Consider the following 19014-nt stretch of genomic DNA (forward strand, 5'->3'; position numbering starts at 1 on the left):
CCAGCGGCGGCGAGGGGCGGGGCTCTTTTACCCCGTCTTCCCGCCGGTAAGTGGGTGGGACGGAGGAGCTACTGGGCTGGGGGCCCTTCTCACGTGACCGGAAGGGCCTGCTCCACACCGGAAGCGGCGCCGCCGCCGTCCTTCCGTCTTGGAGAGCGCGGCCTGAGGCGGCGCCGGGCCCCGGCCGCCGGCCCCCGGCCCCGTCACCGCTCGACTAAGCGGCGGGCCCGGACTCCCGGTGTGGCGGTGGCAGGTGCTGGGGGAAAGGCCTGAGCGGGTGGAGAGGTTCCGTCGCCTTTGCCCCGAGGCGGGGAGCGGTCGCTGCCGGGCCTGGTTTATGCCGCCCGGTTGCGGGGGGTGTGTGAGGGGGGGACGGGGGTGAGGGGAACGGCGGCGGGGCGGGGTGAGGTCCATCCCCGTACTGCCGGAGGCTGGAGCGGGCCGGCAGCACCCGTCTGTGGAATGGCATCCAGGAGTTAATTAGAGCGTGGACGCGGTTAATTGGACGGGGTGGAGGAGCGTGTCTGCGTGAGCGAGCAGTGCGGAGGAGAGGAGGGTGCTGGTTTGCAGGCAGCAGCAAGCAAAACGCGAATGCAAAGCGAGGTGTTACCTAACAAAAGTGGGGAAGAGCTCCCTTCCACTTTTTACTGGAAACGAGTGCCTGCGGGGTTATCGGTGCACTTAAGAAAATGAAACGTAGCAGGCTGATGATTTGCTTGCCTACTGATTATTTTTTGACAGCGGACATCCCCATTGTCTTGCTTTCCGGAGTTCTGAACATCTGAAAAGTAGCACACTACTGACTTCCTTTGGTAACTCTGGGGTGGCCTCTTGCACTTTAAAGGAACAGCATGTTCCGCAAAACATGTTTCTTCGCGGTGTGCGCAGGCCCTGAAGCTCTTATTAATGAGAACAAAATAACTGTTAAATCACATGCATATTACGTGTGTTGACGTTGGTTGTTGTTAAAAGCTTTTCTCACAGCTTTTTTTCTAGCATGAATGTTTTAATTTCTTTGCTACCAGACTTATGTAGTACTGTGTGATTTTTTTTTGTTCTTTCTGCTTGTGGATGGTGTATCTATTTTGATTTTCTTTTATACTTTTACTCATCATCTGCTTTCATTTAGTAAGTTTTTTGGAGGTTTTAAATACATCTTGGTTAGAGCAAAATTCTGTAGTTCTCCTAATGCCACACATTAACATTTTTACTCTGGGCTACAGGAATGTTAAGTTGTTCACAGCTTCAGGAGCAAAAGCTGCCTAACCTCTCCAGGTAATAGTTTATCACTTCAGGATACACCCAGGCCCTTAAAAATGGTTGGAGGTTTTTTTGGCAGTCAACCTTTGGGCAGCCCTCTTTATCTTAATACACGGTAATTACTTTGATAATGATGAAGGATAACATGGCTGTCTTGCCAGAGACTTACATTATCACTTCACCTTGGGCTATTTCTCTAGTACTTCCTGGGTTTGGTTCCTTGGGGGTTTTTTTGTTGTTGAAGGTCAGAACACTAATTTACACCCCAGGTGAGGATGCAATTTGATAATACAATGGAAGCCCAAACTAAAATCTTTTTAACTTCTGAAAAAACCGAGGAAGTTCTTGGGTAAAAGGTCACTACTTTCTCTTGGTAACATGGTTTGCTTCTGGCTATATTCTTGGTTCTGTCTAAGTTTACTTACTGGTTACTTCTGAGTTGTCTACCTTACTTTTTTCTACTCAGTTTTGGAAATTTTTGCCATGGTTTTCAGTGTTCTCTTACAAAAGCAAAGGGGTTTTTTTAGATGTAATAATTTGAAACTAAATTCATTTTGACTATGTTTAGTTTTGTTCACAAGAGCATTTAGTTGATGTTGGTTTCTCTGTTGGTCCACAGAAATTTCATTTGGTGCTTTATATTTCCATTGTATGTGTAGACTAGCAGTAACTGTTATTTCTTAAATCTGTTCAAGATGTTTAGTGTTATGTCTTTCCCTGTGTTGGCTAAGTGGTCATTACAGACCAGTCATGACAAATTAAAAGGTGATTAAACAAGGTCAGCAATTTCTCATTTGCTGTTCTTTGGAGTGTTGAGCACAGCTGTCTGCTGGTTTCTTATAAAAACAATGCAAGTCTGGAGTACAGTAAAATTATACAGATTGTTTTTAAAAATACTATTAATTGCTTTATAAATTGCATCTGTCCCTTGACAGTGCTTGATTGCAAAAGGGTAGGTGTGGTTTGTAGAATGAATATTAGAAGTGCTGCTTACCACTTAAAGACAGACTTCTGGAATAGTTGTGATAGTAGAGAACAGAAACTCTTAATTTCTGTGGCACTACATCTTGAGCTTAATGAATGCTTTATGGAGCATGCTTCTAAATTTGCTGTGTGAATGTGCTTTATAACTGCTGGTGCATATAGTCTGATACAGAGAATGTGTAAGTAGCACTGAATGAAACAGACACTCTGCAGATACTAAAAAAGAACCAACAAACCAACCAGCACTTTTATTATGAGTTGGATGATACCTTGCATAAATTATTATTATTTAAACAGCTTGGAAGTTACATATTTCTGATTGCTGAAGAGTAAGGAATGTACAGTATGTGTTAAAATGGAATATGCCTATGATATTTCACTAGGAGACTGTATTAATAGGCCCAAATTTAGTGTAAAGCAACGTGAGATGTTAACTTGTAGCACTAAATGCCTTGTGCCTTCCCTAGAAATCTGAGAGCTGAAGCTTGTATCTTCCATGTACAGGTGATAGAAACCTTTATGTGAGAGGTTTATAAATCACTAAGTACTGGCAGGAACAACTTGTAGTGCCAGAGTGTCTGAGAGCACCAATAATATGCTGGTTGCTTGTGGAGAAAGCATTACTTCAAAATAGCTGGGTGCTGTTGTGAATCTGCTTCAGAATAGACTTGAAGTAGCATACAATTCGATTCATTTCTGTGGTTATTAATGTGCTCATTCTGGCTTGTGTAATCAAGTTGGAAATAGACTATAGACTATTGCAAAATGCAACAATGGATTTTTTGTACTGGTGAATGTTAAATTTGATATTTGAGTATGTGTGTGGAAGTAAGTAGTGCGTTTTTTTCTCTTTAATCAGATCACCCAGAAGACACAATGAGCGTCAAAGCTTTCAAGCTCGTTTCTGCTGTTGAGCGGGAGATGTTAATGGGAGACAAGAATTACATCAACATCGAATGCATTGAGTGTTGTGGAAAGAACCTCTATATTGGAACCAATGACTGCTTTATCTATCACTTTCTGTTGGATGAAAAGGTATCAGCAGCTGGAAAAATAACTTTTGCTGCCACCAAGCAACTGCATAAATACCTGGGCTTGAAGAAGCCTGTGAGTGAGTTGAAAGCAGCCTCTGCCCTCACCAGGCTTCTTGTGCTTTGCGACAACACAATAACACTAGTTAACATGATGAACTTGGAACCTGTCCCCACTGGCGCTAGAATCAAAGGAGCTGTGACATTCGCATTAAATGAAAACCCTGTGAGTGGGGATCCTTTTTGTGTCGAAGTCTGCATTATCTCAGTCAAGCGGCGGACCATTCAAATGTTCATGGTGTTTGAAGACAGAGTCCAGATAGTGAAGGAAGTGTTTACTCCAGAGCAACCCTGTGCCGTGGCTGTAGATGGTTATTACTTATGTCTTGCACTTACTACACAGTATATCATTTTGAATTATAATACTGGCGTCTCCCAGGATCTATTTCCTTATTGCAGTGATGAGAAACGGCCAATTGTGAAAAGGATAGGCAGACAAGAGTTTCTGTTGGCTGGCCCCGGAGGCCTAGGTGAGACTAAGGATTGTAATTTTTTTTAACTTCTCTCTTTAATTTCTCTCCATATGGGAAGCAAAGCTTCACTAATATAAGTGTTGTGCACAATAATGATAATTTTCTTCACAGGGCTATACTGGAATGTTGAGATAAAAATGTAGATGATAAATTTTTGGTACTAAGCATTATTATAACTCCCCTACTTTTTTTAATGCACAAAAATCTGATTATTTGTAATTTAATCATGTCTGTAGAAAGTTTCATTTCTGTATAGAGAGCTAACAGCAGTAGTGTCTTGCAGCCCAGAGTAAAAAAGTTGGTTGGTACCAAGTGAAACTTCACAGACTGACAGCCTCTCTGTAGTGACTAGCTGGACTGGGTTTGAGGAGCTTGATGTTGCTATAGAATTGTTAAATTAGTGTAGACGAGTTATTTTTTCCTCAGTTGCTATTGAGACACATTCATACAAAGTCCATTTTATAGACTGTAACAGGTTCACAAATAGGTATGTTGTACTACAGTGCTAATAATAAATGTTAGTGGCGGTAGGCTGTATCCTAACTCCTGTAGAATTAAAGTCTGTCCTAACTGTTGTCAGATGTTGTCAGATACTACACAGTTTTTATGCTCCCGTTTGCTTAATTTTTTTAATAGTATTTTTCAGCTCCATATTACAGAGAATGATAGTTTACATATTGCAAAACCAAAGTTAGATTATGTGAAATAATGCTGCTGTCTAATAGATGATTGTAAGGACTACTGCTGCTGTAATCTGTCTAAATCAACAATATGCTGTGAGGTCAGTAATCTTGTGCTTTTTTTGGAAAAGCTGCAATATCCCAGAGCTGACAGACCACAGGCAGAATGCTTTCGTGCTGTTTGCCATATGACTCTCCATTTAGGAGATGCAGCTTGTGTATCTTCCCTGACACATTAAGAATAGCATGACACAAAGATCACAGCTATTTAGGCCCTTAATTCAGGGATCTGCATCGGTTTGGGCTTTTTAATATCAATTCCAAAGAAGAGTAAGGGTGCAATCAGTTGTTTATATTGAAGTTTTGTCTTGTGACCAGAATGTGAGATGTTCATCAACTCACCAGTTTTTCTTGAAAGAAGTACAGACTCATTAGAATATCAGTTTATGCAAATTAGAGATGTTCCAAGATGAACTTGTTTTTTTCAGACATAGGGCTTTTCTAAGTCACCTTGGTTGCCTGCTTCTTATTAAAACTGTTAGTTGCGTTAAATGTGGACATGTATTTGTGGACATTAACCATTTTAGTAGTGCTGTGAAAGTTAAAATTTGTGAATTGACTCTCTGAAAGTATTCGCTTTTGACATGTTCCTAAGGCTATCCCATTCTTATTTTAATCTTTATCTTTTTAGGAATGTCAAACCAGATTCTGTTCAAGTGGTTCATTTCTTTTATGATTTAAGAAGAACAGATACACTTTCAAAAGCATAATTGTATTTAGTCAGAAAGCAGAATTTTATTTAGTATGTCTTTTGCTTTTATCTGGTGTCCTGGAAGAGAGCTGTACAATAAGACCTTTACTCATAAAATCCAACATCCTTGTGTAAGTAGATTGTCCTGGGGTTAGTATATCAGGTATGTGGTATCTTAACCAAATGCACTTCTGCAGCTCTAAACATGCTATAAACTTCCCTTTTGCTCATAATACAGGCAAAGTCTATCTTCTACTAGCTCAGAAACCTTACAAAGACTGCTTGCTATGGATTGCATAGTCTTTCCTTGCCTAATTCAGCTTGGGGGGGGGGGGGGGGTATTATCTGTCCTCTGTTCCCTCCCCACTGTTGTTTTGACTAGTATAATCCATCTTGCTGTTCCTCGTTGGTGAAATTCGTAGTGTCTTTAACACTTGTCTCTTCGAAGTTGTGCAGATGGTTGAGCACCTTTAGAATATATAAGCATTGTGTATCTTGGCATTTGAGGTAGGCCTCTGCTATAATGTGAATGGACTTGAAAAGGCTTGATGTAAATCTTCAGTTCTAATTTTAGTTTGCTTTTGTATGTCTTGCTGGTAAAGACATGTTCGTTTGGCACTTGCTAGAGCATCTGTGCTAAATTCAGCCTCTCTTACTGAGGTGGATGTATTCTGCATTAATGTATTTGGCTTTATAGTGTTTGAAGTGACATTGATTTAGATTAATTTGCTTTTGAGTTAAGACTGGAATTTAGAATGACAGAAAGCAACTGCTTAAAATGGTAATCATAAAGTAAAACATCTTTGAGTTTCTTGGGTATGTAACCTGTTTCCTTACCTGGACTCTTTGCATTTAAAACTGGTTGTTAGAGTTGTTCATAGTTGATGCATAGATTAGCCATTCAGTACTTTGTTGGCAATTAGTGTATAGCTCATTCTTTCAAAGGGAGGAAGAACTTCATTTTTGATGCATCTTCATTCTGTGCAGTAATTAGTTCATTCAGAATTGAAAATCAGTTCTTTCTGATTGTGTGTGAAACTATGCTTACCAAAATTCGGTTTTTCATTTCATGAAGCTCTTGTTGCATGTTTCTAATCAGATTTCCTGCAGTACAGAGGCTTTAAGTTTCAGCATGCAGTTCTTGCATATTGGCACAGGGCACGCTTCTGAGCAACTGCCCCAAAACATCAGAGGCCTCGACTCAGACCAAGCTCCCAAAGGGAGGGTGCAGCTCTTCACATCTTGAGCTGAAGGGAGTGCCTGGTGCCTCTCCCTGAGATTGGGGCAAGGGGAATTTTTGTCCTCACCTGCAGGAGATGTGTGCGTGGTCGAGGATTTCTGTTGCCAAGTAAAGCAGATGCAGGAGGAGGTCAGCAGAGTGCATGGCATCAGAGATGACAAAAAGGAAATTGAATCTTCTCCACGACCCAGGCGTGAACTGATACCCCCAACTCTGCGGAGGGAAGGGCAGGCTGTCTCTGCTGTTCTGTGACAGCAAAGGCTGGAAACTTGTGACTTCTCATGAAAGGAAGAACTCTCCTTCTCTGCCTGCAGATCTGCATCTGTAGAGTATGTTCAGTGCTCTGGTAGCAGATGAGAAGCAGGAAGCTCTGTCCAGCAGATCATCTGAGCCTGTACAATGCAGTAGCACAACCAGTGAGTAATAGTAGTGGGAGACTTCCTCATACTGGAGATGGAGGTTTTCACATCAGTCCTGCTGGTGAGGGAGAACAGCTTGAGGAGGAGCGGGTGGATTGTGCAGGTCACCAACTGATTGCACAGCTTGTGGTGATGGGGGATTTGGCTTTTATGACTATGGATCTCTATTTAAGGATTTCAGGGGGGCACTTGAACCACTTCAGGACAGCAGACTTTGGTTTGCTCAGGGACCTCCTTAGAAGAATCCTATGGGATATAGTCCTGGAGAGAAGCACTGCCTCACTAAGTGAGTGGGGAGGCTGAGAAAGCTGGGACTCTTCAGTCTGAAGAAGAAAATGCTTTCAGAGATCTTGCCAGCGTTGGGGAGAGGGGGAGATGTGCATGGGTAAAGAAGACAGAGCCAGACTCTGCTCAGTGGTATTGTATCCAGTGAAAGGATGAGAGGATTTCAGTCGGTACAAACTGAAATACAGGAAATTTTACATAAACATAAGAAAACAAATTCCTTATTGTGATGGTGCTCAAACCAGGAAACAGGTCTTGGAGAGGATGTGGAGTTCTCTGTTCTTAGACACACTCAAAACCTGACTGGGCAGAGTCTTGAGCAACCTGTTCTAGCTGACCCTGATTTGAGCAGGGAAGTTGGACCAGACAGTCTCCAGAGGTCCCTTCCTGATTCAACTATTCCATTACTTTAATGAGTAAAAAAATACACATTTTAAATACCTAATTTTAGTTTATTCCTTTTGCTTTTCCAGAATAAACTCTTCAGTGGTGCATGGTTTGAACAGTTGTATAGTGATTGAGTAGACAACAAATGGAATTGGAGAACTGAGCCTTATAACCTATAAAAAGCGTACAGGTACTAAGCAGAATGATTCACAGAAGGTTATGCAGTGCCTTTTCTCATAGCTGATGAAACTACATGAAGCAGGATAGTTAGCAGTAACCAGCATGTTCCCTTCTTGTTTTCACCCACTCATAGTGTTCCTCGTAAGTTTTCATGTTCCTTTCTAAACAAGTAATAAAGAAGTTTTATTTCCATTTTTAGAGATACTTTCACTAAGAAGCTTTTCGTTTTAAAACAAATAAACAAAATCTACAGTCTATTGCACAAAGTCCTGAGCAACCTGATCTAAGTTGGTCCTGCTGAATGTCGTTCAGAAAACCCTTCTGACTTAAATTATTCTATGATTCTATAAATTTCTAGATCTCTTGGTGCTGAAAACAGTGTAGCTATGTTTTGGGTAACTCTTGTAACCTTTGGATAGCATATGCATTTTTAATACGGAATTGATTACTGGCTTCATCTAAGTTTCATCAAATGCATTCCTGTACTATAAAAAGGCCATGGTTTCTGATTGTAGTTGTCATGTTTATTGTTATCCTTAGGTGAGAGCTGGATGAAGACAGAAAATGCATCATTCTACAACAGAAGCCCTAGCTATTGAGGGCAGAGGGATGTAGAGAGATGTTGACTTGGAAAAGTACTGTGCATCGCTCTGCATACCCTTTCACTTCCATGAAGGATTTTTAAAAATTACCTAAAAAAGAGCTCTGTCATTTAAAAAAAAAGTTTTTAAAATCAGGTTTTTTATAACATTCTTTTGAGAATGTCAGAGAACTGGAAGGTATTAAAAATGGGTAATGCAGTCTGCCTGGCATAAAATTCCAGTTCTGGTCCATAAGAATATCAATATCTGTAGAGTAAATAGGAAATTACATATTATGGCAAAAAAAAGTATTTTCTGTAAGGTGCTCTGATCAAAAAGCTGATCATTGTAGTGAAGAAGCAAATAGCATCACTTGCTAATAGTCAGATGTGAAATTTTAATTTTGTGTTGCACCCTTAGTCAAGGGAAAGGGCTGATCATTTCAAAGCCGCTGTAAAGGATCCAGAAGCTTAGTCTCTACACTGTAGTTCCATAAAAATCTACCACCTTCTGGTTTGTTTTTTTTTTAATTCCAAGATGGTCCTCCTACCCAGCTACCCTTGCCTCATTATCCTCTGTTTGGAAGAGATTTTGTAAATTGAATAACATAATCTTTTAATCTCTTCTGTCCTTTACAGCTCAGACTTATTCTACCAGCTGTCAAGTGGCTCATTCCTGCCAAAGAACAATTTTCATGGACATGTCTTTTTAACGGCATGAGAATACTGGTTTTAGGGGGTATGAATTCATGTTTAGAACAGAAGTTTACATTGTGCTTCGGTATGGCTCAGCTGGCAAAGGATTACTGAACTAGGTCTGAAAACTTTGACTGGAGTTTTTCTTCAATTAATGTCTCAGGAAGAATTGGAGAATATCAGGTAGCATAGATGGAACTCTGGTGTGTTGTCCAAAAGCAAGTCATATTCCTATTAAGCTCGGAGAAGGAAGAAGGACAGAATAGACAGGAGGAAAGATAGTGGCAAAGAAAACACAAATTAATTGCAGATTTAATATGGTTATTTCGAAGACAGCACAGGAGGTATCATTGGGATATTAAAAAAGTCTTTGTGCTTGGCTTTTGGGAAAATATGCTTTATACGCAGCCTCTGCATTTTTTTCAAATGATTGGAAACACAGATGCCTCAGAGGAAGTGACTCATCCCAAGGAGCTGGACCCTTGTTCTGTGAAAATTTTGCTGTAGCAAAAGTGAAAAAGTATAAGTAAATGATTGTCTGTCGACTAAAATGCTCTTTAGACATTTGACACTACAAGGAACAAATATGCCTCTGTTGCCAGATAGGTCAGGCAATGCAGGTCTGTGCCTCCTGCTAAGGCAATATTGTTTGAATGTTGGGTCTCACTGAAAATTAGTGTTGGGGAATGAATTCAGACTATGTGGCAGAATTCTTGTAAAAAAATCTGAAACTTAATAAACTTGAATAATTCTTGCTAGCTTCTTTCAGTATTCCTCCCTTCAGTTTTTGGTATTGTCTGTTTCTGTGGTGAAGGAGAAGGAAAAAAAAAAAATTTGAACTGAACTAACCAACAGGTCTATAACGTCCAGGGAGATGTGATGCACTGTTGTCATGCCGCCTGATACTGCATCTCTTGTTCTGAGACTTTATATTTCAGTGCTTTGGTACCCATGCTTCGTATTGGGAAAACAACGGTCTTCAACTAGCACGAGCCTCAAGGCTTTGTTTTTTCCTTTTTGTAGGCATGTTTGCAACTGTAGATGGCATTTCACAGCGTGCCCCTGTGCACTGGTCAGAAAACGTGATTGGAGCAGCTTTGTGCTTTCCTTACGTCGTTGCTCTCGATGATGAATTCATTACAGTGCACAGCATGCTGGACCAGCAGCAAAAGCAAACCCTGCCTTTTAAAGAAGGTCACATTCTACAGGACTTTGAAGGTATTGAAAAGAACACTTTTTTGCATCAGTAATTCTGGAACAACTGCCACTGTGGGCACAGTCACTTCAGTACGTTTTTTAAACACAATATCTAGCAAGCACGTTAACTGTTGAAACTATTATTGCAAATGCCTTCCCAATTACATTATGATAGGTAAACTTTAGTCATCCAGCATTCCATACTTCTAACAAAATGTATGCTCAATAAATGTGCTCTAATTGTCAAGTTAATTGTTGGGTATGAGTCTGAGGTTAGAGCTTTTTCTTGTAACTTGATTATTGCTTGCAAAGGAGCAATGTTAATTTAATGCTACTAGTCTATAATTGCAAGCTACAGGTATTTGTCCATTGGCTATCCTGACAAAGTTGTAACATCTTAAAAATTGGTCTTTTGTATTCCTTTCTAAAAGGTTTTAAATGGGGTATTTCATAAAGAATTGTTAAACAAAAAATACAAAAAATTTTTTCGTCTGCTTTTCAGTTAAGAGCTCTTAATTGTGGAATACGTTGTGTTGCTGTTTTCTTCCAGGAGGGCTACAAACTTGAGCACTATGAACTGTGTATTACTTACTACCTTTGATGTACAACTTACAATTTTCTAATGTAAGCCTGTGGAAATATCTGGCAGTTAAAAGTCCCTATTCTCTGGAATCTGGGCAGTAGTTTCAGTGATGGCCTTTACAGCTTAGCTCATCATGAGAGATTATAGCCAGTTTTAATTTACTCAGAGTGGAACAAAATCTTCTGTAAATAAACAAATTTACCATTATCTCTGTATTTCCAAGGTGCAGTTTACAGGTAAACTATACTATCTACTAAATGCAACAACAAAGATGAGTTTTGGAACTCTTAACACTGTTTCAGTTCTGGTATCTTAAATAGCAAATCTTAAAGCTTATTTCTGAAATGTGTTTTTTTCTGTAGAGAATCTAAACTGAATATGTCTGTCTGCTCTGTCCAGGGAAGGTGATTGTTGCTACTAATAAGGGTGTATATATCTTGGTGCCGCTACCTTTGGAAAAACAGATTCAGGATCTTCTAGCTAGCCACAGAGTGGAAGAAGCCCTTGTTCTAGCAAAAGGAGCTCGAAGGAATATTCCAAAAGAGAAATTTCAGGTCTGTCCTTCCTTTAATTTTCGTGAAAACATAAATTTCACAGGGGGCCATATATGCCAATGGTCACATAACTAGAAAGGGTGGGGGAGGAATTTGCATTGAAAAGAAGTCTAATACCTTTTATGGTTTCACCCTGAAGAAATAGCTGTGCTGCTGAATTGGCTCGTGCATGGTTGGCTGTGACATTGGCAGGGTTGAATGCTGCTGTTCTGCTGAGGTTTTGGTGTTGGTTTCTTTTCAAGTGTGTAACTTGAAAAAAATAAAACAAAGCCGAAAAACTAGTGATAGAAAGTCCACTGTGATGCTTCCTTAGAACTAAGTTGTTATTATTTGCTATTGCTGTTTAAAAAGTATACTTTATTTCAGATCAGAATTTTTAGATTTTAAGTTTTTTATCAGAGATTCTCACCATAACCTAAACTCCACAGCAGTACAGCGTCAGAGTTAAGTGACGGGAAATCTTAAAGCAAATACATCCTACTTCCAAACTCATGCAAGTAGTACTTGTACTGGTGTGTAACTGAATATTTTGGCTTTTTGGTGTGGCAAAGTATCCTAGTAACTCTTTGATTAGAGTGTTGATTAAAGATTTCTCTTAATTTTCTTGTACCTCTGGTTTATTTTACAATACATATTCTACTGTATTTGTTCCTATTTGTCATTTAGAGACTGAAACTTGGAAAAAGTAGCATGAAATCTCTACTCACCAAGTAGGTGAATGAATATTTGACTTGGTTTCTTTCCTTTTGTAAGAGCAAAATTTGATCTGTAACCTGCAGGAAATCTGGTTTGGTTTTTTTTTTTTTAATACACTTCAGAGCATTTTGTTGTCGTTAAAATATTATCTGTTGCTTTACTTTTGGTTTGTTTAGGAAGATGTAAAGTTTGCAACATGACTAGGGAAATTACAGAATTGCAGTGGTTCAAAATGATTCACACTCTCAGGTTTTTTGGGGTTTTTTTTATTTCAATAAGTTTCTAATTCCTTGTCATTTAAATAAAAGGCCCTTGAAAAACAGTCATTAAATTAAATGAAATTTGTATCAGCTTTCATTTTGATCCTTAACTCCTCCATTGAATAAACAGCTGGGAGGCTGCTGGAAGTAAAAAGCTTGGTGAGAAAAGTGTTTTCATCCTTTTGCTAAGGTACAACTATCTGGAAGTACTTGAAGCTGAAAAGTATTTAGGCAAATACAGAGTTCAGTTTCCAGCATGTTTGGCTTTGCATCTTCACTTCCAACTTTTCCTTCACAATCTGTTTAAAGAAGCAAACTAAAATCCTGCTGTGAGGACAGGATACGTGATCTAATCAATGTCTTTGAAGTATGATGATCTCTAATTCTCCAATTATTTCTTTCCAGTTTAGGCTGATTTAGTGTAGGAGATGTCTTTTTGTGTTTTACCACAGGATGAACTGCAATTCATTATCTAAAATAAAATACATCATGTAGAATCTCATTCCTCCTAAGTTTTCTTGCATTTAGGATTTTTCTGTATTTAGGATAATTTACTTTCTGTTCACACGTATCTTACATGCACAATGTCTGTGTACCTGAAATTACTGTTTCCACGAATATTGTAAGTTCTTTCTAACTTGACATACTTCTAAGGGTGTTCAGTTACTTTGAGTCAATGCTACAGCTGAAAAACAGAAAACCTATTATTTGCAAGCAAAATGGCTTGGTTTAGTTCTGGGCTGTATCTGGAAATAGATATTAACCAGCTTAAATTGATGGAGTCTGCCATTGACTTGTATTAAAATGACTCAACTTGGCTCAGCTGTTGAGACGTTAGTCCAGTTTTTCAGAGCTTATCTGTAGTTGGAAATGTAACATGTTGAGCTTGCTTTCTAATGTGACTCTAATATTTAATGCTGTCATTACAGTTTTGTTACAAGCACATCAGACTTTCTTTTTCTGTAGTCTCACATAATATAAATCTGATGGAGTTCAGCCAAATTACATGCCTTACATATGTCTTTTGCAACATTTCTTTTGCATACTTTAACTGATCACATAGTCACTCTTTTCTAACTCCTGTGTAAGAGAGATCTTCAGGTAATAGATTTTAGATAGATAGATAATAGGTATCTTCTAATAGATATCTTTGGACATCTGTTTTGCAAGCTTTACTGATTCCTGAGTAGCTGACGCTTTCAAGACCTTGTTTTGCCATTTTATACAAGCTGTGGGAAGGAATGCATAGGTTTGGCATGAAGGCACTTGGTCCAGCCACTATAATTTATCCATACAGAAGAGTGATAGTAATTGTCTGATACATGTAGTGTAAGTGCGCCCTTCTCCACAGACTGCTTTAATTTCTGGAGGTTGCAGCGGCTGTTGCCATCTTCCATGTGACTTGAACTCAGTCATGGCATTGTAGGACAGTTCTTGACAACATGGTTTTTTTTCCCTACAGTTCAATACTGCATTGTCATTGCATGCATACATAGCTGCATGCTTGTTCTTTTTATATCAGCAGTATTATACCTTCATAAATATATATATATATGCTGGTAATGCAGAATGATAGCGGGATTGAAACGGTAAAGTACTGTACTTTCGGAATTATTTGTACAGCCAATATTTAGTTATTGGAAAGAAGCAGGTCATGCATTAGTAGCTTTAAGCTGTTATTTGACCCATGATCCCTCCAGACTGCAAATTTATCTCTGCCATATTAGATGAAAATTCCTTTGTCTTTGAGCATTAAGAATTACTGCTAGGTAAAAAAAACTAAGCAAAAGTGTTGCAAGGAGGTGGCTTTGCTGAATATCATTTTTGGTAGAAGAATACAAAGGCCTTTCTACCATGCTACCATGAAATGACTGAATACTACTTATTAATTTTTCAGGACAGCTGAAGTTTGCAGAAATCATGGTTGATGGTAGTGAAGACCTTGGTTAGATTGACACACATCTTGCATAGGTATCTCTCTTTTTTCTTTTTTTTTTCCTCATTTCTTTTTAGTTTCAAAAAACATATTAACTGCACCCAAATCTGGCCAAAAGCCAAAGTGACTTTCTAGAAAAAATATTTTTGGCAATCTAGTTGGTAATTCTGACCATTTTAGAAAGGGTTTTTGTAGCAGTTGGGAGAATTAAGGCTTCGCTATAGCTATCGCAGCTTCAGCAGTCATCTTTCTGTTTTCTAGTGCTTTTTCAGATACGAATTAATACAAATCTTATTTCATGTTTTTGTAGCTAGTTTTCTAACGTGAATTCAGTCAACTATAGAATTTGCCTAAAGCACTTCAAGTCCTATGGTGGTTCTTCAAAAATGGTAGGGGAATAAACATTTTGTTGAATTTTGACTGGGTGTAACTTAGTACCTTTTTAAAAGAAGCCTATTGCAGTATCTGGCAGACGGGTCTGGAAGAACTCAAAATGTTTTTTTCTATCATAAACAAAAGTTAACTGTATGTGGTTGGCGCATAGGTCTAGCCTGTTTTTAAAAACCTGTGAGAAGGAGAGAATATTCTCGCTTCCACAGACAGTCTGGTCTGTTGCTTCCCTAATCTTTACCACAGGACATCTTAATGTCTAGTGTTTATCTTGTTGGCTAAAAATCAACCTGGATATTCCCTATCCCATCACTGCATCTTTAAAAAGTTGGGAAAGTGTCTGTCTGTAGACATTCCACAGCTTTTTTTGTTGCATGGCTTTAAGGGACAAGTGAAGATCTGTCAACATTTAAATGAACGTGAATACGACTTAATCAGTTCAAAGTCAAAACTGATTCCTTGGGCCTATACTTACACTATCAACAAGCTCTTATCAACTTCTAGTTGAAAAGACTGCTGTACAGAGTAAGGTCTACAACTAAAGCACTGTTTTCAGTGTCTTAGATCAATTCAAACTTAATTCCAATATCCTAACTCACTAAATATGTAAATATTAGTGGTCACTCCATTGCAAAGATTGAAAACAGACTTAAAAACCCAAAACCAACCTACTTCTGACACTAGTTAGCAGAGTGAGAAATGTTTGTGCTTCAGCCTTGCCTGGAAAGTCTGAGGCCAGGTTTTGAAGTTTTCCTGGTGCTATAGGATGCAGATAGTTGCAGGCTTAAATCCTTCACCAGCATCCTTAAGAATGTGACCAGATGGATATTCATCAGTTCACAGATTACCATTTAGTGATGTAATAACACAGTTGTAATTCCAAAATATTTTGGATATTTTGTGAATTAATCACCTGAGGAAGTTTTACTTCATTACTGTAATTAAAATCTCTTTTAGCTTTAGTTAACCTTATTTTGAATTAGTACACTTCAATGTAAAGCATAGTAACATTAATTAATATAAAAATGTCATGAAGTATTGTTTATATTGTTATGTTTGTCTAAAAAGGTGTGCCATATAGCATTTCCCTCTGTTTCCCCTTCTCTCCCCCAGGCTGGGGAGGCAAGAAAAGTAAGTCCCACAACCTTACAGATCAATAGGTTTTAATGGCTTTTTAATGACCAAGATTAAGGATTTCCTTAAAATAATCCATTAGTAAAGCATGCACAGACTAAATGGATTTAAGCCAAGCTTTTGTCTTGGTAAATCCACAATCTTTAATCAAGGTGAAAAATCACCAATTAGAATATCAGTCTGGCCTCAGACTGAAGGCCTGACACTCTTCAGCAATTCTTGCCTGGAATACTTTGCTAATGTATTGCAGTTTCTCTGGGTATTTTCATTGAAAATGGGGAGTCTGTTATTAATAACAGCATTCATGTACACTGTTAGAAAACTGTATATTCATGAGAAAGTTGAAGGGAAAAACTGAGGGCATGTGGATGTAGCTAGGTGTATTTGCAAAATAACCAGTGCTGTCAGAAACAGTGGATACTTTGCAGAGCGTAGTTTAGCTTTCTTGCTTTTAGTAATTCTCTTTTGCCATTGGAAATACACTGGGCACAAGGGTTTCATTTTATCTCATGGTAACTAATTGACCATTCAGATTAAATAAATACCTAGCATTTAAAGAAGTTTTGTGTTCTTTTCGTAGTGAACTTGTAAACTTTTTTCTGTCTAGGCATGACCTTAACAGTAAAACTTCATAACACATAGCTTTTCCTATGGTTTGCTTGTGCTTCTCTTTTTAACCATATTTTTATGTACATTGTGTAATGTACTGCATATTGGATAAGTTGAACTGCTTTGGAATTACTTTTACTTTATAAAAAAAAAAGGGGGGGGGGGCAAACAAAAAAAAAAAACCCAAACAAGCAAAAAAAACCCAAACCAAAGAAAACCAACCAAAAACACCCAAACTGACAGAAAGTCAGAAATACGGTCATCAGCTGGGGATAAGACTATGAGAATCACCAGCAAGGTTCCTGCAGAAGTGAGATGAGGTGGGGAGAAAGTTGGCTGTGTGTGGTCAAGTGGGACCACCCTTGAGTTTAAATCTTTTTTTGTGCCTGCTGAATCATGGGGAACTTCAGAGAGGACCATTGGCTTTTACGTTTGCAAATACTGCAAGCAAACACTTAAGGCGAGTCAGACTGATGTCAGATAAGTCATTATTTGAATAAGAAAACTTGCCATTTGTTGACCTTGCTTTTAGTAAGTATTCTGTTCACACACTTCTGTGTAAGAAGCTGAGTCTGGACAGCAGATTCAGTACATTCAGGTACATACAATTTAAAATGTAGAGGGTCAAGGCTTTATTTTGCATGTAACTTAACAGGTCTGGTTGAAGATCATGTGTTAAGTGTTTTTGACAGGTAGTTACTGCAGTAGTGACTGGCACTACGTAAATAACTCCTTACCAATATAATAAACCTTTTTTCCCCCCTTCTCTTCCATAGGTAATGTACAAACGAATCCTGCAGCAAGCAGGTTTTATACAGTTTGCACAGCTTCAGTTCTTTGAAGCAAAAGAACTCTTCAGGTAATTGTGTGACAAGAACTTTATTAATTTATCTTCTTTAAATAAGGAGTTAGTGTTCTTGGTTTTAAAAACTTAGTTGCTTGAATGTGTTTTGATGCAGATGTGAGTTCACTGTGATAAAGTGGTTTTGTTGGGCATAAAAACAGTAACATTGAAACAACTTCATAACTGAAGAGTTAATGCAACTGATTTTTTGGCATGCTAACATACAGTAGCATTAAGGCTGTAATCCTGTGATCTGAGTGTTGTACATGTGGAGATTTTTTTACTTTATGCCCATGAAGGTCAAGGCTTTATTATTGAGCCTGTGTTGTGATTTGAACCATCAGGTCATGCTACTGACAGAACTTGCTACTTCTTAGTTATTCTGCCTCTTTAAAAAAAGTCCTCATCCACTTGTGAGTTCCATCATAATGTAGATCTCAGAATTTCAAAACCAAATACCAAGTCTGAAAAGAGGGATTAAAAGGCAATTTCAACTGCAGAAATCTGCAAAGTAGACATGAACACTTTAACTCTACTCTTGGTTAGAGGGTGGCCTTTCTAGTGTAGAGGCAGTAGCAGCTCTGTGTATAAATCAGAAAAACTCGCTATTCAAACCTCTTCTCACAGGAAAGCTTCCTATGTTTGGATTTTTCTTTGTTGTGGTCCTCTATTGTTCGTTTTGGCTGTTCCCATGCTTTCCAGTCACTAGGTTCTGGAACAGGATACTTACTGCTTTTAAATTTGCTGTTGCTGCTGTCTCCCAGAATTTTGTTCTTGTATAGATTTTTGTAGCCAAAGGACAGTATTTACTTTTTAAAAAGTTCTAAATAGGTGTTGCCATTGTGATGCTTCCTACTAGTTCATACTTCTTGGATGGTTTTGGAACTGTCTTTGGCAAGAAGTGAACAGCTCAGGGCATGCCCCTTGCTTTAGTTACTTCACAACAGTAGGGAAGGGATGAGCCTGCTTGTGAGGATCTTTCACATTTTATTGCCTGCAGAAATCTGCTGTGTCATCTACTTCCATGGTTATAACTTGTTTCTTTTTGGAATTCGTTCCAATTGAGGTTGTGAAGGGAAAGGCTTTTTGAGGTTGCTGATCACCGGATAAATAAGAACTGTTTTTTAAAAGTTTTATTTGCAACAAAATAGTAACTAACCAGGGTTTCTTTTAGAGAACTGTCAGTTCATTATTTTGTTTTAGCAACAGTATCTCCTGCATTTCAGGAATGCTCATCTTTAAAGATGAATTCTGAATAATGACTTTGACAGTGAAATAAAATATAAATTCTGATTTCTTGCTGTTCTTCTAAAGCAAGGCCTGGGAGGAGGAGTCATTCTAGTTGTGAAAATTGGGAGTTGTTTGCCAGTTGTTTTTTCATGTGAAAAAAAGTCTTGTTTTATTCTTCTGTCACAACATGCATTCTTCAGACACTTGAGGAATTTCTTCAATCGAGGCTGGAAGAAAAATGTTTTGTGTAGCATATCTGTGTTACAACTTGCTCCTGGATAAAGTATAGATGCTCTTCACATGTGAAGTGGAAAAGCCACTGCATAGTATCTGACATAGATGTACACCCAAGACCTATGCCTGTACAAAGGCTACTACTTATTGGTTGGTTGGATGCATAATCGGTATCCATGGTTCACTTAAGAAGTGAGCTGAAGGAGGAATCTGGCACATTTCAGGGTTGGGGAAAACATTTTCATCATCCAAACACATGTTCTGAAAGCTTTAGTTTTCTACAGGAAGTTGCTCTTTTCTGCAGGATTACACTTGAACAGT

The 19014-nt window shown here is 38.6% G+C and overlaps 1 protein-coding gene across 4 annotated transcripts in view; it reads left to right on the forward strand.

The window, feature by feature from the left end:
• Positions 1–124: 124 nt before the first annotated feature.
• Positions 125–19014, forward strand: part of TGFBRAP1 (transforming growth factor beta receptor associated protein 1) — a 33672-nt gene continuing 14782 nt past the window's right edge. For 2 of the 4 annotated variants that reach the window (XR_007510162.1, XR_007510163.1), the window contains exons 1-5: positions 147–253; positions 3104–3805; positions 10050–10244; positions 11206–11360; positions 17162–17244. Coding sequence is in view for 2 of the 4 variants with exons in the window: in XM_049834059.1 (XP_049690016.1) it covers positions 3121–3805; positions 10050–10244; positions 11206–11360; positions 17162–17244 (1118 nt within the window). In the remaining 2 variants the exon portion in view is untranslated. The other 2 variants (XM_049834059.1, XM_049834060.1) reach the window with 2 other exon arrangements.

The sequence above is a fragment of the Accipiter gentilis genome, chromosome 31, assembly GCF_929443795.1.
Source record: "Accipiter gentilis chromosome 31, bAccGen1.1, whole genome shotgun sequence".
NCBI classification, from domain to species: Eukaryota; Metazoa; Chordata; class Aves; order Accipitriformes; family Accipitridae; genus Astur; species Astur gentilis.